The sequence below is a fragment of the Candida jiufengensis genome (genome assembly GCF_024610255.1).
Source record: "Candida jiufengensis strain CBS 10846 chromosome Unknown scaffold7, whole genome shotgun sequence".
NCBI classification, from domain to species: domain Eukaryota; kingdom Fungi; phylum Ascomycota; class Pichiomycetes; order Serinales; family Debaryomycetaceae; genus Lodderomyces; species Lodderomyces jiufengensis.
In genome coordinates this window covers 390014-414429 of record NW_026261556.1, presented here as the reverse complement: position 1 = coordinate 414429, position 24416 = coordinate 390014, and the positions used below count along the sequence as shown (strand labels likewise).

General features: G+C 25.9%; 7 protein-coding genes across 7 annotated transcripts; 2 read left to right on the top strand and 5 right to left on the bottom strand. All coding sequences in view use genetic code 12, as the record gives it.

The window, feature by feature from the left end:
* Window positions 1–237: 237 nt before the first annotated feature.
* KGF54_000800 (ubiquinol--cytochrome-c reductase subunit) lies at window positions 238–1566 on the top strand (the record flags this gene model as incomplete). The annotated part of the gene is made up of 1 exon (XM_051766753.1): window positions 238–1566. One exon carries the CDS (start codon window positions 238–240, stop codon window positions 1564–1566), a length of 1329 nt encoding a protein of 442 aa, XP_051622014.1.
* Window positions 1567–1688: 122 nt separating this feature from the next.
* Window positions 1689–2993, bottom strand: CAG1 (guanine nucleotide-binding protein subunit alpha; the record flags this gene model as incomplete). Its single annotated transcript, XM_051766750.1, has 1 exon — window positions 1689–2993. One exon carries the CDS (start codon window positions 2991–2993, stop codon window positions 1689–1691), a length of 1305 nt encoding a protein of 434 aa, XP_051622013.1.
* A 1078-nt stretch (window positions 2994–4071) lies between these two features.
* KGF54_000798 (uncharacterized protein) lies at window positions 4072–4491 on the bottom strand (the record flags this gene model as incomplete). The annotated part of the gene is made up of 1 exon (XM_051766749.1): window positions 4072–4491. One exon carries the CDS (start codon window positions 4489–4491, stop codon window positions 4072–4074), a length of 420 nt encoding a protein of 139 aa, XP_051622012.1.
* A 2534-nt stretch (window positions 4492–7025) lies between these two features.
* On the bottom strand, window positions 7026–9311 carry KGF54_000797 (uncharacterized protein; the record flags this gene model as incomplete). Its single annotated transcript, XM_051766748.1, has 1 exon — window positions 7026–9311. One exon carries the CDS (start codon window positions 9309–9311, stop codon window positions 7026–7028), a length of 2286 nt encoding a protein of 761 aa, XP_051622011.1.
* A 5533-nt stretch (window positions 9312–14844) lies between these two features.
* On the top strand, window positions 14845–16461 carry GCD11 (translation initiation factor eIF2 subunit gamma; the record flags this gene model as incomplete). Its single annotated transcript, XM_051766747.1, has 1 exon — window positions 14845–16461. The coding sequence occupies one exon, from the start codon at window positions 14845–14847 to the stop codon at window positions 16459–16461; it is 1617 nt and encodes a 538-aa protein (XP_051622010.1).
* Window positions 16462–16562: 101 nt separating this feature from the next.
* On the bottom strand, window positions 16563–18785 carry SST2 (GTPase-activating protein; the record flags this gene model as incomplete). Its single annotated transcript, XM_051766746.1, has 1 exon — window positions 16563–18785. The coding sequence occupies one exon, from the start codon at window positions 18783–18785 to the stop codon at window positions 16563–16565; it is 2223 nt and encodes a 740-aa protein (XP_051622009.1).
* Window positions 18786–20572: 1787 nt separating this feature from the next.
* Window positions 20573–21412, bottom strand: KGF54_000794 (uncharacterized protein; the record flags this gene model as incomplete). Its single annotated transcript, XM_051766745.1, has 1 exon — window positions 20573–21412. One exon carries the CDS (start codon window positions 21410–21412, stop codon window positions 20573–20575), a length of 840 nt encoding a protein of 279 aa, XP_051622008.1.
* Window positions 21413–24416: the final 3004 nt, after the last annotated feature.

The following is a 24416-nucleotide window of genomic DNA, read 5'->3' as shown; positions in this document are numbered from 1 at the left end:
TAAGAGAGAATCATTATACGAGCTACCAAATATATACTAATAATTTTTGATTTTTTTCACCAATTATATTAATAACAAAAAATTTCAATTGATATATCTAGATAGAATCAAAAGAAAAGAAGAAGAAGAAGATTTAGTAATAATACATCAACCATTCATATCAATTACATCATTAATTTTATTTATTCATTATCATCGTAAGTCTTCATATATTCCAATTAATAAAATCAATAAAATATGATTCGTGGTTCTTCAATTATTAAAAATCTTGGTTCATCACGTCGTTTTTTATCAACTGGTATTAAATATACAACATTATCAAATGGTATTACAGTTGCATCCGAAACTAATCCACAAGCATCACATTCAACAGTAGGTTTATATTTTGGAGCAGGTTCAAGATCAGAACATCAATATTGTAATGGTGTATCAGCATTATCAACAAATGTATTAGTTCAAAAACAAGATCCATCAACTGGAGTTATATTATCATCACATAATGCAAAAGAGTTTAATGGTATTATTGCTGAAACTACAAATAATAATATTGAAGAAGCTGGGAAATTAATTTCATCAATTGCTTCTAATGCTGAAGAAATTATTTTAAATTCAAAATTTGAAGAAGCTAAAAATCAATTAATTGTAGAATCAAATAAAATAGAATCAGATCCAAAATCAAGAGTATTAAGTCATTTAGCTTCAAGTGCTTATCAAGGTTATTCATTAAGTTTACCAACTATTGGAACAACTGAATCAATTTCAAATTTAGAACAACAAGATTCTTTAAGACATTTATCAAAACATTTAGTCAATCATAATGTTGTTATTGCATCTTCAGGAAATTTCGATCATGAAAAATTAATAAATATAATTGAAAAAAATTTAAAATTGAAAGTTTCAACAAAACCTGAATTAAAACCTGCTAATTTCTTAGGTTCAGAAGTTAGAATGAGAGATGATACTATGTCAAAAGCTTATTTTTCAATTGCAGTACATGGTGAAGGAATTAATTCTCCAAATTATTATTTAGCTAAAGTTGCTGCTGCAATTTATGGTAATTTTAATTTACATTCAACAAAAGCTCCATATACTTCTCCTAAATTAGCTTCAATTGTACAAGAATATGATATTGTTGAATCATATAATCATTTTTCAAAATCTTGGTCTGATACTGGTTTATGGGGTTATTATGCTGAAATTCATAATCGTTTTACTATAGATGATTTTGTTCATTTTTCTTTAAAACAATGGAATAGATTATCTGTTTCAATTAGTGAACAAGAAGTAGCAAGAGCAAAAGCACAAGTTAAAACTGCAATAGTTGAAGAATTAACTTCATCAAAGGATATAACTAATGATATTGCTAAAAAAGTTTTAGCTGTTGGTTATAGACATTCAATAAAAGAATCATTTGAAAAAATTGATTCAATCACAGTTAATGATGTTAAAAATTGGGGTCGTTCTAAAGTTTGGGATAGAGATATTGTTATTTCTGGTACTGGATTAATTGAAGATTTATTAGATTATAACAGAAATCAAAATGAAATGGCTATGTTAAGATGGTAATTCTTTTGGTGTATATATGTCATCTATAACCAAAAAAAAAACATTATAAAATGAATGAAATACTATTAATTTAATTGAACTAAAAACTGTAATACATATACAAAATAATTACTCTAAAATTTCTAAATTATACCACTTTTTTTCAAATTTTGTTGTATAATCATATCAGCAACAGCACTTAATACAAATTTCATAGAATTAGTATCAGTAGCACAAGTTCTATGAATATATATTGGTCTATTGGGGTTTTTATTCATTTTTAAAAAATTAGTTTCAAAAAATTTTATATTTTCATTAAAATCATCATTTTTACCATTAAAATCAGGAAAATATTTTTTTAATGGATTTTTTTTAATTATTTGTTCAAATATATCAATCTTGTTTAAAAATAATATAAATGGAGTATTTGAAAACCAAGTAGAATTACATAATTGATCAAATAATATAATTGATTCATGCATACGATTTACTCGTTCATCTTCAAATAACATTTGATCATATTCATTTATTGCTAAAACAAATAATACAGCAGTAATATCATCAAAACAATGAATCCATTTTTTACGTTCTGATCTTTGACCACCAGCGTCTAAAACTTTAAATTGGAAAGAATTTATTGTAAAATTTGTTTCTGTTATCCCTGTTGTTTTTATTCTACCTTTTAAAATATCTAAATCTGAACTTAAATAATTTGGATCAGCAAAATTAAAAACATTATTTAAAAAATATTCAGAAGAACTTTCAAATTGAAATTCATTTGATCTTTCAAAAACTTTTTTTATACCTGAATCCAAAGTCCATAATTTATGTATTGCTTCTGCTACATCTTGTCTTGTATATTTTTGTTGTTGATCTTTTGTTGTATTCAATAAATTTATATTTTCTAGGTTGTTTTCATCTTCATCATCTTCTTCTTGTTGTTTTTGAGAATCTCCTAAAAATTCAACAACTCCTGTACTATTTAATTTTCTTTTAATTTTAATTTTTTCATCATATTTTAAAATATAATCATTTAAAAATGAATTCCCACCAGCTATAGTAGTATCAATTTGAGTTAAAGCATCACTTCTTAATATACATTGCTTAAAGGGAATTAAATTACTATTTTGTTTATCACAATCTAATGGAATTTTTAATTTTCTAGCTTGAATAATTAAAATTTTCATACTTTGTAAAACATCACACCAAATAATTTGTGAATATTGCATTCTTTCTTGTTGTGTAAATCCACCTTTATGTAATAATTTTAATTGTTTTAATACAGTTGATTTACCACTTTCTCCTGCTCCTAATAATAATAATTTCATACCTTTTTTAGAATTTGCTTTATTTAATTGTAATGATTGTTCTATTGCATCATTTATTTGTTTATCATGTAAAAATGGATCATTTTCTTCATCTATTGGAATACTTGCTCCACAACCCATTTTGAAATTATTGATTTTTGAGGAAATTAAATGCCAGTAGTTGTAGATAATGTGAGATATGATACGGGTATATTGTCAGATGAAGTATTAAGATGAAGATGATGATGATAGATATAATTAATGGAAATGGAAATGATGTATCCAAATAAGATTTAACGATAATTAAAGAAAGTTAATCAAATAAGTCAAAAATTTCATCTTGTTAAAATAAAAATATCGTAATAAAATTAAATTAAATCTAATCTATCACAAACTTATTAACCCACATTCATAATACATTGATTAATTAATTAATTAATTAACAACCAACCAACTAATAAACAAAAAAAAGATGGAATTATGTAATAATTCTTAAAATGTTTCAGACTAAAAAAGAAACAATAAAGGATCTAAATAATTAATTAATTTGACAAAAATTTGCCTCTTATCTTTCTTGTGATAACTTTAATGTCGATTATTTTTCATCTTGCAGGATCTTATAAATTTTAGTTTCAAATTTTGATTGTATAGTTGAAGATTAATTATAGATCAGTCAAATTCTAATAAATGAAATCTAAAAAATTGAACCCCCCTGATTTATATATCTTAAAATTTCCTTTTTGAGTTCTTAATTATAATAATTAGCATGTGACACAAAAAGTTTAGTCTTAACTTTAAAGATTGTTAAATAATTAATTTCTTTATTTAATATTAAAACAACAATAATATGATTGTTGTTGTTGTTAATACTGTCAAGTCCTTTATAACATAACTTCAGCTCAAAATATTAACTGGTTTGACTTATTTAGTCAACAAGGTATCACTTTCTAAGCGCTTTTTTTTGTCAAGAGCTCCTACTCAAACCTCATAACAACCTCTTTCGTTTATACCACGGAAAGAATCAACACAAACTGAAGTGTCAAAATTATTTGATAGGAGTTGACTACAATTGGGCTTTCTCAACATACCCAGTTTGATCAATACGACAAATATGTAAAAATATCATGAGAGATAATCAAAGAAAGAGTCTTCTGGAAAAGAGTAAAAGTCAAAAGAACAGATAGGCTACTCCCAAGAACTTTGATGTTATTATCTATATTCAAAACAATACTATAAAAATTGTGTTGGTATCACCTAAATAATAAGTTTGTTGAGTAAATTCAGGTTGATCACCATAAAGATTATAGTACCCCTCGTGAGAATTTACAGTATACCAACCATTGATAGTAGCTGGTTCGTTACCCGATTGAACTAATACTCCAATTGCACCTTCAGGTCTTTGAAAATATTGACCTCTAGCTATCTCATTTTCAACTTCAAACTCTGGTTTACCTAATGTTGTTGTAATCAATTCTTTCACATCATATATCCAACTAAATTTAACTCCTGTTAGTTTTTGAGTTTTTGTGATTTTTTCTTTTGGTAATTCAATTTTGGATGGATTTTCTAATGGTTTCCCCGTTTTCAAATCAAGAACTACCATTATGATATTGTTTGGTTTCAGTGAGACTATTTCCATGGTTTAAGATGTAAAAAAAATATCAACAATAAAGAAATGGAAGAAATAAGCTATCAACTTTATAATCCGTGTTTTAATTATGAACGTGCATTAATGAGCCAGATGATTAAAAGGCTTTATAAATTTTTTGAACTAAAATTTGAGTTTGTAGCTAATATCTAACGATAATACGTAAAATCACAATTGAGTGTTTGTGATCAGTCTTATCTTACACCTTTAGTATCCCTCGCGTGATTCTTCTCTATTGTTATTTATACCATTTTTGGAAAAAACCTCAACAACACGATGTCCATCTCATTGAAGCTCTATTCATAAATTCTTTAATAGTAATTTAAGTGTGTTTAAATTGAAGTAATTTGCGCTTTCTCTCCAATGGCTCAAATGATCTAAATTGAGTAGTTTTAAATTCCAATATTTTACATAGTTAATATATGCACCATTTTGTGTAAATTTATTAAATTTTTCTTACTACCACTTACTCTCATTTATTGTCGTTTCCTCAAAGTTTTGTAATCGTTTCAAGTTAATAATTTAGTGTACACTTTTTAAAATTAGTGTCCTGACTTATGAAATCATTCTCCCATTCACCTACTATTATCTGATTTTGATTACAAGATTATCACTTATCGATTCATCATCTGCTAGTCCATTGCTAGATAGTGTTCAGCTCGCTCCATATTTATAATTTGACTTATTGACGTCTGTACTACCCAATCACTTGACCTTTCCAGGACTAAAATATTAAAAAAGTGTAATTGTAGGTTCCACTTCATAATTTTTTTTTTTGGTTTAAATTACTTTGCTTTTTTCAAAATGTTGAATAAGTTAAAGAATCCATCAGACAATGACTTAAAAGTTTTTTTTATCACATTAACGATGATTGATATATTGGTGTGGTTTATTTGGTGTACTTTAGCAATTAGAGAATTAAATAATGATATACATGTAATAGAAGCAAAACTTGGGATGAGATCACCATAAAAATGTAGCAAGAAGAGATTTGAGTTTACATTCATAAAAAGAAAACATTCAAGACTGAAATTCTTTTTAAATTTATCAATGACTGAATTTCAAAGAAATGTTTATAATTAAAAAATTCGATTGTAATCGTGTTGTAAGGTTAGAGTTAGGGATATTGATAAACTGTGTGTTTGGATGTACTGTTTGGTCCATTGCCTACGATACGAATTTGGTGGATCAAGGTTCATTTGATTCATTAGTGTTATTCATTTTTAAATAAGAAACTTAAACTTTCCTAAAATCTCTTTTATATCATATAAAACTATGTATTTAATGTACTCTATTAAATACTCTTGATGTAATGAATCATTCTTTTTTTGGACAATCTATCTCTATTTATATCCTTGGAAGTCTACTATTTTAGACTTTTAACTAGAATGGGTAAATAATTATTTACACAAGTTTTCGGTATTAATACTTTATTGCGTGTCGTGTCATTTTATTGGATTATAAGACTTGATATTTTCTTATACATCCCTATTATCTATTTAGAGTTTTTAGATATAGTGTTTCTAAATAATTTCATTAAAACTTATCTTATATTATATATATTTCAATTATAACTACATTAACAGTATCACTTATAATAGAGTGATCATAAACTAAATAATATTGCACCTCAGTATAATCGTATAATACGCAACCACCACAAACTCAAAATAAGAAATAAAATCTACTTTTCGTGAGTAAGAAGGAAATCTGTTACTTCCTTTTTCAACTTCAATAGAAAAATGTCGAGTGATTTAGATAATCAATCAACAGAACCTAATAATCAAAAATCAAATCCTTCAAACTTTTCATCAAAACAACAAGACAAAAAACTGGTTTTCATTTTAGTTTATGGAATTGTTTTGTCTGTTTGGTTATTTTATTGTATGATTTCAATCACACATTTAAAAAATAATATTTTGGCAATAAATAAAAAACTTGAAAGTTTGGAATTGTAATTAAAAAATTTACAGTTCATGTGATAATTTTGTGCCAATAGGCTTTTACTTAATGATAATTTGAAGATTGATTTAATTGTGAATTTTATTTAATCAAGTTATAGAAATTTTAATCAATTAAGTTAGATATTGACAACTTTGAAATGTTGAGAAAGTTATTGATGCTGATTTTGAAGGGGAAGTTTAGTTTATCAACCAAAGAATAATTTACATCCATAAATCCCATCATTTTTTGATTTCTTATAATTGACTCTACGATTTTGAAGATTCTGGACTTGAAACTTTAATATATCGTAGATTAAAGACTGATCAACATGAATGAGATTTTTTGGCCGAATAATTTATTTAGGAGTAGAAAGAGGGGAAATTGAACTTTTCTAAAAACCCAAATGCAAAAGAATGTATATTTTAAAATTTAACAACTTGAAGCTTATAAAAATAAATGAATAAAATAATAGCAAATATTTTAGCAAAAATGCAAAAAATGAATAATATAAAATGTTTTAAAAGTAGAATTGAATAAATAAAATCTAAATATGTATTTGAATAGTTAATGTATTTTAAATTTTAAATGATTTCTCTTGGGATTAATCCATGCGATCCCACCAAAAATTCTTTCAAGAAATGATTAGGTAATCTAGTTAATGCAACATCAGGTAAAATTAACATACTTCTACCACCATTATTATTATTATTACTAACATATCCAGTATTTGTTGAATCTTTAAAAATAGATCCATTATTTTTTTTACCTAATGAATATAAACTTGAACTTGATGAACTTGTAGATAATAATTCACCTGTTGGTCCAGCATATTTAACTATTCTTAAATAAGCCATTTCTAATGGTGATAAAGTAGTTGGTTTAACTAATGGTTTTGAACACCAAGAATCTTCCATTGTTAATGGTTTAATACATCTTAAACAATTTTTATAATATTTTCTCTTGTTATGTGGTTTATCTAATGGTGGATTCCATTTAAAATCTGGTTCATAACTAAAAGATAAATTATTATGATGATTTGATGATGAAATTGTTGATGATCTTTGTTGACGGGTAGTTGTAGGTTGTTGTTGCTGTTCATTGAAAAACTCATCTGTGTCTTCATATTCTTCTTGATCTTCTTCTTCTTCCTCTTCATCGTCTTCATCATCTGAATGTGGTAAATCTGACATATTTTGTATATCTTCTTGATCATCATTATTGTCATTATTATTGTTATCATTATTATTAGTATTAGTGGTACTTCCAGAAGTTTCATTTCTTGATCTTCGTAATACTTCATTAAATTCTTCATCATATTCATCATCATCTTCATCATCATCTCCTTGTCCATCATAATCTAAACCATTATTTATAAAGAATGTTGGTTGATTTCTTTGTTGATGATTATTATTGGTTGACGGAACACTAATTTCCAATGGATTATATAAATCACTTTCTGAACGTGATCTATTAACTGCTAATGGTGTAAAAGTATTAATGTTGTTATTTTGAGTATTTCTTCCAAATGATTGAGTTCTTGAATTTCTATGTCTTGATTTAATTAATTTTAATTTTAATTTACTTAATGAACCTTTTAATTTATTTGGATCTGATGATGATCTAATTCTATTATTCATTAGTTGTAACCCATTACTAGTGGTTGTATTATTGGCGTTGGTAGTATTTCCAGCTACTCTTTCTCTTCTTCTCCTTCTTCTTGGTACTGTTCTATATCTTGGTAATTCTCTTTCTGAAATATCTATTGAAACATCTTTACCAACATTTAATGATAAATTCCAATCAATCAAATCTTGAATAGAACCAAAATTTAATAAAATTTGTTCATTTTCAATTCTTAATCTTAATACATTAACTTTTTTTTTATAATCTGTTGCTAAACCTAATCTCATATGTTGTAAAGAATATGATCTAACTAATCCCTTTTTTTTAGAATTATATGAATTATCATCTAATAATCCTAATTTTTTAACATAATCATAAAATTGATGATCATTTATATTTGTAAAAATAGAATTATTTGATTTTTCATATTTATATCCATTTGGTATAATTGTTTTAGAATTAAATGCAAATATTTGAGTTTCATATTGAGTTGGAATATTATATAAATTTAATTGAGTTGAATTTAATTCTGCTATAAAATATCTCCAACTTCTATTTGATGATAATTCGAAAGGATTATTCCATTCTACTTTTCTTGCAACTATACCAATTTTATAAATGGCTGGGGAATATGTTGGTGGTTTTTCATTAGTTGGAGTACTTGATATGTCAAATGATGAAATAGTTGATAATTGTGATGATATATCATAATATTGTTGATCAAAGGTTGAAATTGGAAAATTTATCGGATATTTCGGACAACCACCAGGTGGTAAAGTTTCATATGTTGGTGGTGATACAGGATTTGGTTCAATTAATTGTAAATAATCCAGACAATTTGGTAAATTTTGTAATAAACTTTCATAATTTATTATATTTCTATTGTATTGTGAATTTTTACCACCTATAATTGATGAACAGGGAGTTGGTGGAGTTGATGGTCTACTATTTGAATGTGATTGATCTTGATTATTATCAATTAAGTTATTTTCATTTTGATTATTATTTGAAAATATTGAAGATGATGATGAAGAAGAACTTAAAGATATTATATTTTCCATATTATTATTATTATTATTAATAATAATATTATTTTGAGTGGTTTTTATTTCTTCTTGTCGTGTAGGAAATGATCTCGGTGATAAAGGAAGATCTGAATTTAAAGATTTTGATATTATATAATCATTTGTTTGATTTAAATAACTAGTTTTAAAATTATTGATTTGAAATTGAGTTGTTTGCATGGTTATATTAAATTGTATAAATTTCCGTGGCTATATTTTATTTTTTTTAATATTTAAGGTATTTAAATTTTGACATATATTTTTTTTAAGTAGATTAATAATAAATTTAATAAAATTGATTTCCCCTCAAGTGGTTTTAATGAATCCTTTTGGTAACTATATGATTGAATAAATATAAATATATGGAAATGGATTTCCTAGTAGAACTTTTATAATTGTGAAAAAAAAAAGTGGTTGCTTAAATTTATTTATAAATGAAACATTAATTAATAAAAATTACTTTCTAAAGATAACTATATGAAATTGTGTAATAGATATGATTTGAGAATTGTTAACAGATAATGACAAATGTTTATGAATATATATATAACTATATGAGTTATAAGTTGTTGATAGTTGAATAAAAGAAGAAGAAGAAAGAAAGAACGAAAGAAAGAAAGAAAAGAATGTTACTTTTTATAAAAATTATGAAATTTTGGTTGTAAAATAAATGTTTTATCTTTTTTTTATTTTTTATTTTATTTTTTTTATTTTTTATTTTTTCTTATCGTATTAAAATAAATAATTATAGGAGTAAAGTAAAGTAGAGTAGTACTAATGATAGTACGGTGATAATATTATATTTTAAATAGAAGAGCAAATCAAAGTTTTAAAATTATTTCTTTTTTAATTAAGACAATTAGATTTAGATTTTAATTATGACATATGTAAATGTTTTATTGTTTTATTCACTTACTTTAACAACCAAAGAGATTTCTCGAAGCAACTTTATTTCCATTCTTAATAAGTTAAATGATACTCTCGAGGCAATAAATTCTCTACCACTAATGCTACTACTACTTAGATCAAATTATAATAACTAACTAATAATTAAATAGCCACAAAATTATAATTTAATATTTAAAAAAGGGGTCTAATACAACACTTACCATACAATAAATAATAATATAAGAGATTATTATAATTCCTCCTATTATTTATAAATTATCTCCAAATTTTTCTATAAAACTTATTTAATTAGTACTTTTTCTTCCTCTCTCTCTGTCTCTCTTTCTTTCGTTCAAATCCAACATCCAAATTCAGTGTTTAGTATTCATATAGTACTTAGTATGCCAATATTACTTCTTAATATATAATGATCTTCACTCTATAAACAATTACAATAATTGGTTGTTAGTTGAATTGTCAATGCAAGACTTAATTAATAGGATTTAAGATTTTGATTAAAGTTAAAGTTAAGTTAATATACATTCTTACTTATATTAGTATATAATTTAAATACTCATGTGATATATAAAATAAAAGATTTTCCATTGATCCAGAAAATTTTATTTTTTTAATTTTAAATTAGCGGATTATTTTTATTTTCTCAAGACTTTACTTTTTTTTTTTTTTTCTTAGATTTTTCGTTAGAGATTTGTGAGTAGTAAAGTACTAAAATTTACAGCCGATCAGAACTATAAGAATATCTAAATTTCATCATCAATAATACTTTTTTAATTGCTTCAAGAAATTTCATTATAAGTTCAATTAATTATACCAAAAATCTTGTACGTTTGAAGTTGTGATCTATGAATCTATGATGATTGAAAGATTTCTTAGATTTGAACTCAGCTCGTATCGATCTAGATCTTAGAGTTGATATTAAAATTCAATGATCAAAAATAATTTACTTACATTTACCAAAAAATTATAATTATGTTCGAGAAAAAGTTTTTGCATATACGTTTTTAAAAGAAAAAGTTTATTTTTTATATAGATCTTATATAATTATTTGTTCAACTCTAAGAGAAGTAGAGCGTACAGTATTTGATCTCCAATTCTCTAAGATTCGATAACTCATTTTCCATAATTCCAAATGTACTCTTCCGTTAAAGTCGTATCAAAAACTTTCTAAATTTTAGGACCTTATCTAGAAATCATACGTTTCAGATCAATAGAGCAATCATGTATTACATGACAACTGAAACGTTGTACTTTCTCTATAGACAACTGAGGCTTCAGTTTTTGAGGCTCTTCAGCTCTGAATTTACGATCAGTTTTTAAAAATAAAGTTTGTTTCAATCCATAGTAAACCTTGTCTAAAAAAATTATTTTTTATGTAGATTTTTTTTTGATAAGATAAGTGATTTTTACGTTTCAAAATTATTTTTTAACAATCCTCTGATTAGATATGGGACAACAAAAATTTATTATATTCGTTTTTTTAAATTGATTAGTCAAGATTATCCTACAAAATTAAATACTTTTAGAGTCGTCATTGAACTTGATTGGTCTATGCTACACATCATAAGTTAGATACAAAACATCTCTATGTCAACTAATCTGAGCATTAGATTTAATGGCTCGAATTTAGATGACCTCGAAATTTTGGATTTAGGATATAAATTTAATAAAATAGTTTATAAAATACCTACTTAAAGACGTCTTTTAATCAAATAAAACGGACAAAAGGTAGGTCCCCTAAGTGCACATTCGGTTCCTCTTAAATTTGTTTCCAAAAATTGGCAGTCTTTTATATAAAATAAATAAAAATAGACCCCGGACAGCATATTCTGCAAAATCTTAGATGATTGAAAAATAATATTTAAATAATAATTAAGGGGTAATTTTACAGATAATAACAATATAATTAATACAAGATACAGTTTATAACGTTTATTAAAGGTATATTTAACTATTATAATTGGATTGATAATGGATGAACTTATTGATTGATTATTGATTGATTATTGATATATTATTGATTGATTAAATTATTATTCTTCTATTAAAAATTTTTTCTAAAAATCTTTTTGTAATTTTTGGGATTAGTTCATCTATATTTATATTAAAATCTTTCCTTGTTCTTTTCATTTAACTTTTATTCACAATTGGCTTTATTTTAACCTTTTCTCCATTTTCTTGTTATCTGCTTGGTTTAATATTTTCTCAGTTTTCTTAATTATTTGTTAATTTTTAATTTAAACTATTTTACCACTCATTAAGGTATTATCAACTATCTTTCCATTGGTGGATTTTAGTTGATCCTTAATTGTTTTATCATTTGGATGATTAGACTGTTCTTGACTAATTTATCATTGGTTGAGTTTAATATACTCTTAAGTAATTTATCATTTGTAAGATTGGTTTTATTCTTGACTATCTTATCATTGGTGAAGTTTAATATATCCTTAATCAATTCATCATTTGTAAGTTTAAGTTTATTCTTAACTATTTTTCTTAACTAATTTGTTATTGGTTTAATTTTAAAATAACTAATTTTTTTTTTTTTCTAAGATCAACATAATATTAAATACATACTAACTAAAATAATTATTTTCTTACCATTAGAACAAGTTGGTAGCATAACCTGAAACATAGTAGGTATTTTATTTCTAATGAATTACAGTGAGTAATTCACAATTTTGATTAAATGAAATTATTTTATAAATTAAAATTTTATAACTAACTATTTAATAAATATTAGAAAGTTTTTCATAAGTGTTTCTGGTGACAAATGAGTATTTTATACTTGCAAAGTCTGTATAACTACTAATCTAGTTTTTAATGAAAGGCAATCTGAATACAAATCTACTACTTGTGATAAAAAGAAATATTAGTCGATGTCTCAATTATCACCAAACTAATATGCGACCTCCAGCAAAATTTGCTATATTCATGAAAGCTCTCATAATAACTTCCTCTTTATTGTTAAACCAATTAATTTTATTTCTATTATACACTTATGTAAACAATTTTTAACAATACACTACTCATTCTAGTTCGTTACTGTTATACTATTTATATTTTTGCAACTAAAATTTAGCATATCATATTTTTGGTATCTTCATGTATATTGATCAGAATTCCCAATTTAAAAAAACTAAATATTATTTAGTACAGTTTCTTTTCACTGAAAAATCTCAATAACAACAACCATAATACAACAAGCATTTCACATTGCATAAAAACCAAATAGATGATAAAATTATTACTCTTTAATTTCCAAATCTTTTAGTTTCATTATCAATTGAGAAATATTTTTGAGACAAATCACCCATATAAGCATGAGAATAACCTGAGTTGATTACCTGAAACATTTCCCCAACCCAATGGTTAAAAAAGTTAAAAAAGAAAATTTTATTAGACTTGAGAATTCAGCATTTGAAGACAGACATGACTAAAAGATTGGATTATGATTTAGATTAAAGTCTGGAGTGAAGCAAACAAAATATCTTGGAAGTTTTTAAGTGGTTGAATGACAATTATTTTTGACTTTGGTACATGAGATACATGATTGTGAGTGGGTGGGTTGTACAGTGGAGATGGATAGTTGAATTATTTTTAACTTTTGATTTGTTACATCTTATAACTAACTTATAACTAACACAATATATTATTCAGATGTTATGCAAATGATAAATTTACAGATAAATTTATCAATTAAAAATTAGTTTTTCAATGAACATTCTCACTTTAGTGATTGCATTTTTATATTTCCTAAACTTGAATTGATTAATTCCTAAGATTGTTTCATCAAATCTTCTTATTTATTCATAGATAATTATCCCAATTTAATAGGTTGAAAAGATGCCACTTGAAAATGGATTAAATATTGTGTTTAAAAAATCCGATAAAATTCATCAGCAATTATATTTGACGAATCTAATACAGACTTTTGAAACATCGTAATCTTTAATATCCATAATTGATTGAACAATTAATTGATTGAGTATGTTTGGTTGATACTGAATTTGGAATTATAGCTAGCTTTCACCATTGATAAAAACATTAATCCAATTTAAGTTCCAATTCCAATCAATATAAACAAATTACTTGAATCAGGTGTTTTGTTTGAAGGCTCCCTTATTGAGTTCATATACTAATGCTTACCGTTTTTTGACGAAATTTATTGGATACCCCAGTGAAAATCATCAAATAATTATATTTTCCAAAATTTTCTCATCAACATGTTCAAATCCTATATTTAATAAAAATGGTGACTCCTTAAGTATCAGTATGACTGTTTGAATTTCACTAACTTTAAAATTCTAGCATTCATATAAATGATCAATTTCAAATTTGAGAATCCAGTTGAATCAACAAACAATTTTTAATTGCTTCATTGGGACTTTCACTGATCTTCGTCATTGCCAATACCAACTATCATTCCCATTGCTGCCAAAATTTTGAATGATTTTCCATGAACTGAATTATCTATGACTCACTGGTTTTGCCACCCAATTATTCTAGTGAATTTTGAAACTATATAATAGTATTTAGGGCTATTGTATCACACTAGTATAGTTTAAACTATCTGATTGATTAAATGTATTGTCATAATAATAATGGTTGATTAAACTAATAGATCTCCATTATATTATACTAATATATTAAATATTAAATGTAGTGTGCAAACAGAAAATAAATTTTTTTTTTTAGACTGAAAAATTTTAGATTTGAAATATTATATTAATACAAAGTAATTAAAGGCACTTTTACAACCAAATAAATTAATAATTTATTTACTACATCAACAACAAGTAGCAAAATGTCTTATGATGATATAGAAAATGCTACTCCAGATATTATTATTGGAGGTAACATAGACAATTTAGAAGATGATTATCAATATGATATTGAAAGTGATCAAGAAATCAATCAAGATGAAGAAAATAATGATGACTCATTATCTAAAACTAATGGAGGAGGGAAAAAAACAGTAGCATTTGCAGGGTTAGATGAAGAAGATGATGAATTAGCACAAGAACAAGCTAAAAGAGAATTTGAAGAAGGTGGTGGATTACCTGAACAATCAATAGATATAGATTTTTCAAAATTAACTCCATTATCACCAGAAATTATAAATAGACAAGCAACAATAAATATTGGTACCATTGGACATGTAGCACATGGTAAATCTACGGTTGTTAGAGCTATATCAGGGGTACAAACTGTTCGATTTAAAGATGAATTAGAAAGAAATATTACTATTAAATTAGGTTATGCAAATGCAAAAATTTATAAATGTGATAATGAAGAATGTCCAGAACCAGATTGTTATAGATCTTTTAAATCAGATAAAGAAATTAGACCAAAATGTCAAAGACCAGGATGTACGGGGAGATATAAATTAGTTAGACATGTATCATTTGTTGATTGTCCAGGTCATGATATTTTAATGAGTACTATGTTATCAGGAGCAGCAGTAATGGATGCTGCATTGTTATTAATTGCAGGTAATGAAAGTTGTCCACAACCACAAACTTCAGAACATTTAGCTGCTATAGAAATTATGAAATTAAAACATGTTATAATATTACAAAATAAAGTTGATTTAATGAGAGAAGAATCAGCATTAGAACATCAAAAATCTATAATACAATTTATAAAAGGAACAATAGCGGATAATGCACCAATTGTACCAATTTCAGCACAATTAAAATATAATATAGATGCAGTTAATCAATTTATAATAAATTCAATTCCAGTACCAATTAGAGATTTTAATGCAAGTCCAAGATTAATAGTTATTAGATCTTTTGATGTAAATAAACCAGGTGCTGATGTTGATGATTTAAAAGGTGGAGTTGCTGGTGGATCAATTTTAACTGGTGTTTTTAAAATTGGGGATGAAATAGAAATTAGACCAGGTATTGTTACAAAAGATGATCAAGGTAGAATTCAATGTAAAACTATTTTTTCAAATATTGTTTCATTATTTGCTGAACATAATGATTTGAAATTTGCTGTTCCAGGAGGATTAATTGGTGTTGGTACAAAAGTTGATCCAACTTTATGTAGAGCTGATAGATTAGTTGGTCAAGTTGTTGGTGCAAAGGGTAATTTACCTTCAATTTATTCAGATATTGAAATTAATTACTTTTTGTTGAGAAGATTATTAGGTGTTAAAACTGAAGGTTCAAAACAAGGTGCAAAAGTTCGTAAATTAGAAGTTGGTGAAGTTTTAATGGTAAATATTGGATCTACTGCTACAGGTGCAAGAGTTGTTGCTGTAAAAGCTGATATGGCAAGATTACAATTAACTTCTCCTGCATGTACTGAAATTAATGAAAAAATTGCATTATCAAGAAGAATTGAAAAACATTGGAGATTAATTGGTTGGGCTACTATTAAAAAGGGAACAACTATTGAACCAATAAATTAAAAGAGAGTTTATGTACATTTTTTTTAGTACTTTTTTATTTGCATTATATATATTTTAGTAAATAGTAGTAATATTAAAGTTGTAAAAATTCTATAATTTTTTTAATTTAAACTATTTAAAAATTTAGGTAATGAATCAATATTCATTAATTTATATAAATGATCACTTACTTGTTTAAATAATTGTTCTAATTCTTCTAAAATTATATCAGATTGATCTTGATTAATATCTTCACCTAAATCACCTTCAACTTCAAATTCTTCAAATTTTTCAAATCTCTTGAGTTCATCTATTGGAGTTTGTAAATACTTTATTGAATCATTAATACTTCCATCATCTTTTTGGTTGTTATTATTGTTCATTAATAAATTAATTATTTTTGAACGTAATTTATAATCTATATTTATCATACATGAAGATTCAGCATTAATAAAAATATTAAAAATTTGATAAGATAATGACATACATATATTTTTTTGATTTAAACATCTCTTTGTGAAATTTGGATCAATATTGGATAAATTTTTTAATTCTTTATATAATTGTAATTTTTTAAAAAAATTTTCTAATTGACAATAAGCATCAAAATTTTCAACACAAAATTCTTTAACTAGATGATTTTTAAATTGAAATTTTAATGCTGGATCTTTCATTATTGAATCTAATGTTATATTTTGTTTAATTATTGAATTGATCTTTTTAGGTAATAATGTTGGGTTTTGAGGAGTTTCAGTAGTGGATCTACCCCATGAACTTATTGATAATCCCTTTTCTGTAAGACGATAGTAATTATCACGATGGAAATCTTGTGAATGATGATTGGATTCAGAAACTAATACCACTTTTATTAACCCCTCTTTAATAAATAAATTTGAAATTTCCAAAGCGTGTTTTTCTTGAATTAAATCTGTACAATCCATTAACCATTGTATTATTGCTTTACCATTTATACAATAATCTAATACTAAATTTTTCTTGTCTGTTGTTGTTGTTGATGAACCATCGATAATTTTGTTTTTAATTAATCTTACACCTACTGATGATACGTAATATTGAATATGTGAATCTGATTCTGGATTCAGAAAGTATTTGTGATAAAATGGGGAAGTTATATTTGATGGTTCTGTAGATGTTAATGACGAGTTTTTCAACTCAATTGTTTTTGTAGTAGTGGTAGGTGTTTTATTTGATTCTTCTAGTATTTTATTTTCTTGATATTTTGCAAAACTAAAACCTCCAATATTTGTATCTGGACTTAAAGTAGATGAAGAACTTGATGAAGAATTTATTGGTGTTAATTCATTATTATTATTATTATTATGATCAGTTGGTGATATTGGTTTTAAAAATTTTTTAGTTAAATTTTCATCATTGAAATTTTGATTTGATTTTTGTTGATTTTTAGACTCTATTGATACTTTTTTATTTATTATAATATCTGGTTTATTATTTGGTGACCAGTAATTAGGTTTTATACCAATAAGTTTAATGAACAAAATTTTTAAAAAAGATTTCGAATATATAATTTTATCACTTATTAAATCTCTTTCAAAATTAAATAATTTCATTGAATTAAAACTTGAATCATTAATCACTAAAGGAAATTTATCTAATTTAAGACCAATTTTAATACAAAATGATTCAACAATTTGTAAACCTTTTGGAGTAGGTTGTAATAATACTCCCATTTTAGGTTCTTTTCTTGTTCTATCTGCTGGTGAATGTAAAAAATGAGCTTGATAAAATCGATTAATTAAATTTTTTGAAATATCTGGTTTAAAATTATATGATATTTTAGTAATTGTATTTTGAGATTCTATTTCTAAATTTAAATTTTCCATTTTATTTATTGCTGTTTGAAAATGGAATGAATATGGATATTTTGTTGATGATGTAGTTGGGAATAATTTGAGTTTTTTAGTGAATGTTGATGATGATGATGATGATGAATCTTGTGTTGTTGTGTCATTTGTTGTTGATGAGTTTAAATTTAATGATATTATTAATAATGCAAATATAGTTTTTAAATCCTTTTCATATATTTTACCATTACTCGTTCTATTAAATTTATTTAAAATAGTTTCATGTAATACATTATTATTCGTTGTAGATTTAATTGGATCTTGTGATAATTCTTCTAAATTTGAAAATGAAGATTTTGTTTTCAATGATGAATTATTGGTCAAATCTTCATGATTGATTAATGGATTATTACTTGTAAATGGATTTTTATCAGTGGTAGTAGTAGTAGAATTAGTTAATGATAAAGTTGTTGTTAAAAAATTAGAACTAATTGATTTTCTTCTTGTTGATAATTTTGTCATTGTCATTTTTTTTTTCTTTAGTGTACACTATAATTTAAATTAATTGACTATGATACAAATTTATTGATGAAGATAAGATAAATATTTGAAAAATAAAAAAAAAATTTGAGAAAGTGGCAAATGGTTCGTATATATAATAATTTGAAATTTGATAATTTAAAGTTTTGTTTCAGATTAAATTTATAAATAAATAAAAAGGTACTTGTTTCAATAGACTACCAACAAGGTTAATTAAGAATAAAGATAATAAAGTAAATAAACAATAAAAGATAATATATGTTAAATTACTTAAAACGTTTCAAGATATAAAGAATAGATGTATTACATGGGCATTTGATATAAAAATTTTGAGTTTCGGAAAATTGTTCCTAATTCAAATTTTTATTTTATGCAAGTAATTTAATATAATTTATATTACTTTTCTATTGTTTTAAGAATTTCATATTTGTTTCAGAATTTTAAATTTTAAATTTTAATTTATTTTTTAAGAAATATAATAATTTATTATTTTTCAAGGTATGTTTACTTATAATCAATATACAAATTTGCAAATTTTTATTGTAATAACTACTATTAATAGATTGATAGCAATGTGAATAGTAAGAAAGTAATGCCTTTAATATTAATTCAAAATTTCAAATGCTGAAGTTTTAACTCAGGGTTCAAACTTTGTTTCAACCTCATCGATTTAACATTGTGATAAGCGAAGAGCTCGAAAACAATACAATTAGTTATTCCAAACTTTGACAGAAGAAGTGAAATAATAGGGAACAATAGACATAGAATCTAATGCATCAAATAAAAAATAAAATCATACGATTATTTTTTGAAGAAATCAATCAAATAGTAATTTCTTATGCTATTTTGGTTAAAAAATAATAATTTCATTAATAAACGTTTTAGTTGGCGTACTTATTTGACATATATTAATTTTATAGAATTAATATATGTATCAATAGTCGAATAAAAGATTTACTAGGATATTATTTTATCCTTTTTTATTTATTAATATTTAATTGTTTCAAAATATACTTCAAACTTTAAAACTCTGTAGTTTTTATTGTTCTTTTAGTTTCGTTTAAATTTGATTTAATGAGGGGTTTCAATTTCTTCTAACTAAAACTAGATAAAGAACAAAATAAACAATAGAATGGAACTTTATTTTTCAAATTAAAGTTTGAAGTAATGGGCTTACTACTAGAAGTGTTGATTATCAGATTTCGTCTAATTTAGATAAATTTTGGAAACTCTACAAAAAATTATATATGTAACAATACTTCAAATCTTTATTTAATATTCCGTGATTATGCAAGATCAATGAGTAATTCATATTACTTTTATTACTAATTGAAGCCACTCATTAATTAGTGAGATAAGTTATGGGGTTCGAGATATAATATCTTATGTAAGAACTTCTTCTAACATTACTTTTCTCGAGTATTGAAGAATTTCATAAGCAGATGTAAATTCTATTAAAAATTTGCGTTTTTCTATATTACGATGAGACCTTAACATAGTAGAGTAGACCAGTTAGACAAAAAAAAAAACTTGAGAAATTAGAGGTCTAGAGGCAAGTGATTTCTCAAGACAAGAATGTGAGTCTGTGAAGTGAAGATATTGTAAAAATTGACATAGAATGATTCTGCATTGACTTTTGAAAATATATTAGAATTGAATATAAGTAACGATAAAAATAATGAAATGAATAGTAACGATAATGATGAATTGAAGTAGCAAACTAACTGGAGTATGAAACACTTATTTCCAATTTAAATATATCACTCTCTCTATCGTCTTTTAACATCAGGACGAAATCCAGAATGTGAAGGACGTGAATGACCATGAACAGGTCTATGATGTGGTCCAGGACTTGGTCTATGATGTTGCATCATTGGTGATGGAGTTGGAATATTAACAACTCTACCTAATCCATTACATACATGACAAAGTTCCATATCCAATAAAAATCTAGTCATTCCCGATCCTCTACATCTTCCACATAATACACCACCTAATCTTGGATCACCTGGTGGTACTCTTAATGGCGTAGCTGAAACTGGTGGTGGCGGTGGTGCGTGATAATAAGTTTGTTGTGGTTGTGGAGGAGTATAAGGTATGAAAGTAGTTGAACCAAAATATTGAGGATGGAAATTTTGTTTTACTGACTTGGAAGAATTTCTTGGTGATAAATTATCCCAACAATCTTTACAACTTAATCCATTTTTGATTTTATAACCTGTATTATTACATTTATGACAATGATATCCCTTTGGATATACGAATGGTAAATTAGGATTAGTTGATGGTGGTGCTGATGATGTAGTATATGAATAGTTTTGAGAAGGATGTGGTTGTGGTGATGGTCTATTATATGATTGTGAACTTGATTGATGTTGTTGATGGTGGCTTGTACTAGATCCTGGCGAAGGCGTATGTAAAGCTTCTTCATAAGTTGGTGGCAATTCTTCATTCTGATTATTATCTTTTGACCATGATGGCGACATTATGAATTGATGGATAGTTGAAGTATTGGCGTAATAACTTTGATAAGTTGTTTGATAAGTTGTTGATAAGTTGTTTGATAAGTTGTTGATAAGTTTGATATGATAAATTTCTTGATTTTTCATGTGGCACAAAATTACTAATAAAAAATGGAGAAGATGGAAATAGAAAAAGTTACACAAAATCTTAATATTGTTTCACAGTGACTTAAAAAAGAGGCTATTCTTGTCGATCTAATTTTTGTATTGTTCGAGAAGGGAGGCTAGTGATGATTGAAGAGATAATTAAATAAAAGCTAGTTTGGTAATTGTTTAGATTTAAAAGTGTTTGTAACTAAATTTTCACTGACTCATTATTGAATGTAAATCCATTTCTCGGATAAATGCCAATAGTGCACACAGATAACGCTTATAGATATGGAACAAAGATCGAATAATTTTCAAATATTTTGATCTCTGAATCGAGTATATCTTCTATCAAGAATGATTCAAGCGGATCTGACTACAAGATCGGTGAGATATTAAAGTTTTGCGGTAGAATAAATGTGTATCTATTTATAATTTCAAATTCCCATTAGTGGTGTTAAAAGTGGTATTAAAGGTAGATCCGAAGATTTTGCAAGATTTTTAAATATGTAGATATGAACATTTAAAATATACTCATGATTCCAGATTTCAACTAGTAGATCTAAGTGAAAGATTCAAGCATTAGAAGGATTTTGAAGGATCTTGATATGTCGATTAAGAATCTAGTCAGATGGAACTAAATCCAAATCTCAACTAGTGGATTTGATCAAAGATCCGAAGATTTTGAGTGATACTGGTATGTAAATTTACTCTCTGATCTCAAAAACAGATCAAGATTCAGATTCCCCAATTTGAATCAAGATTCAGTGATTTTGCAAAAATATGATATGTAAATCTAGTACAATTTTGGGTAATTTGGTCAAGTTTGGTATGCAAATCTCATGAACTTGAGGGTTTTGCATATCAAAAAATTAGCTAAGCATATCAAAAAACAATTTGCAAAAATAGATATGTAAATCTACTATACTTTTGGGTAATTTAGTCAATTATGGTATGCAGATCTCATGAACTTGAGGGTTTTGCATATCAAAAAATCAGCAAAGCATACCAAAAGAATTGAAAATAACAAAAAAGCTTAGATCCAACATAACATAAAACCTTAGATTCAACATATCAAAAAAGTCTAGATCTAGCATACCAGAATCTTTAGATCCATAACAGAATCTTTAGATTCATACCAGAATCTTCAGATCCATAACTGAATCTTCAACTCCATAACAGTATCATTGAGATCCATAACAGTATCATTGAGATCGAACTGGTCTGATCTGACACTTCATATCTCTTTAAACTCATATAAATCTTGATCCTGATCTGTTTACATTCTTACCACGACACTTCATATCTAGATAAACTGCTGCAGATCTTGATCTCGATCCATTTCATCTCTAACTGAACATCTAGTTGAGATTCAATAAATCTAGATCTAAATCTAGATATAACCTCCTCAACCTTAAGTCTGTTCAAGATTCAGCTGGATCTAGATCCCAAATGTCGAGCTAGAGTATGTCCGATCCATATCAAGAAACCATATAAACATAACAAAAGTCATTGGAATCTAGCATAACAAGATACCTTAGATGTAGAATAGAAAAACCTATAACAAGAACATCAAAATTTTGAGATCTAGCATATCAAGATCTGTATATCTAGCATATCAATAAACCTTAGATCCAGCATATCAAGATCTGTAGATGCATCATAACAAAAATCTAAAACAGGCATAACAAAAACTTGAAACAAGCATATCAAAAACATGAAACAAGCATATCAAAATCGAAAACAAGCATACCAAAAATCTAAATCAGGCATAACAAATACTTGAAACAAGCATATCAAAATCGAAAACAAGCATACCAAAAACCTAAATCAGGCATAACAAAATCTTGAAGCAAGCATAACATATACATGAAACAAGCATATCAAAATCTCGAGATTTAGCATACCGAAATCTGTAGATTCAACATATCAAAAAACCTCAGATCCAGTATAACAATAACCTGAAACAAGCATAGCAAAAAATTGCAGCAAGCATAACAAAAATCTGAAACAAGCATATCAAAAACATGAAACAAGCGTAACAAAATCATGAAACAAGCATATCAAAAACATAAAACAAGCATATCAAAATCTTGAGATCTAGCATACCAAAATCTGTAGATCCAACATATCAAAAAACCTTAGATCTGCCATAACAAAAACTTGAAACAAGCATGACAAAAACCTGAAACAAGCGTATCAAAATCATGAAACAAGCATATCAAAAATCTGAAACAAGCATATCAAAAACATGAAACAAGCATAACAAAAACATGCAACAGGCATAACAAAAACCTGAAACAAGGCATATCAAAATTTTGAGATCTAGCATACCAAAATCTTTTAAGATCTGCATAACAAAAACCATAAGATTTGGCATATCAAAAAAGTCTAGATCTAGCATAACAAAAAGCTGAAACAAGCATAATAAAAAACACAAGCATAACAAAAACATGAAACAAGCATAACAAAATCTATAGATCCAACATAACAGAATCTCTACGATCCAGATCTTGATCTCGATCTCGACCTCAGTCCATCTCTACCACCATAGTTAATTTGGGCTTGAGATCCAGGAAATCTAGATCTCGATCTGGTTACGACCTTACCACAATAGTTTACTTCAACTCGAGATCCAGTACATCTAACGTTTCGATCTCGATTCCATCAATGATACTTAACACCGAAAACATGCGCTTATTTAACACTGAATCATTTTTTTTTGTAAATAAACACTCCTTATCTTGGACAAGTTGTTTACCCGTCACAATAGTTATAATAGTATTTTTTTTAATAAACTAAAATACCTGAGAATAAATGTAATAATGTAGTATTAAGCTAGCAATTATAATGAGTAGTGAATTTCTTTTCAAATGAAATAGCAAAGTATATCTTCGAGTGATTCAAAGTAGTTTCATCTTAAGTAAATACAAAGTCCCCCTTCTCACTTTCCTCGTTGGTTAACATTTCCAGTGAACTCTCAATCTATTCTAACACGTTTGAT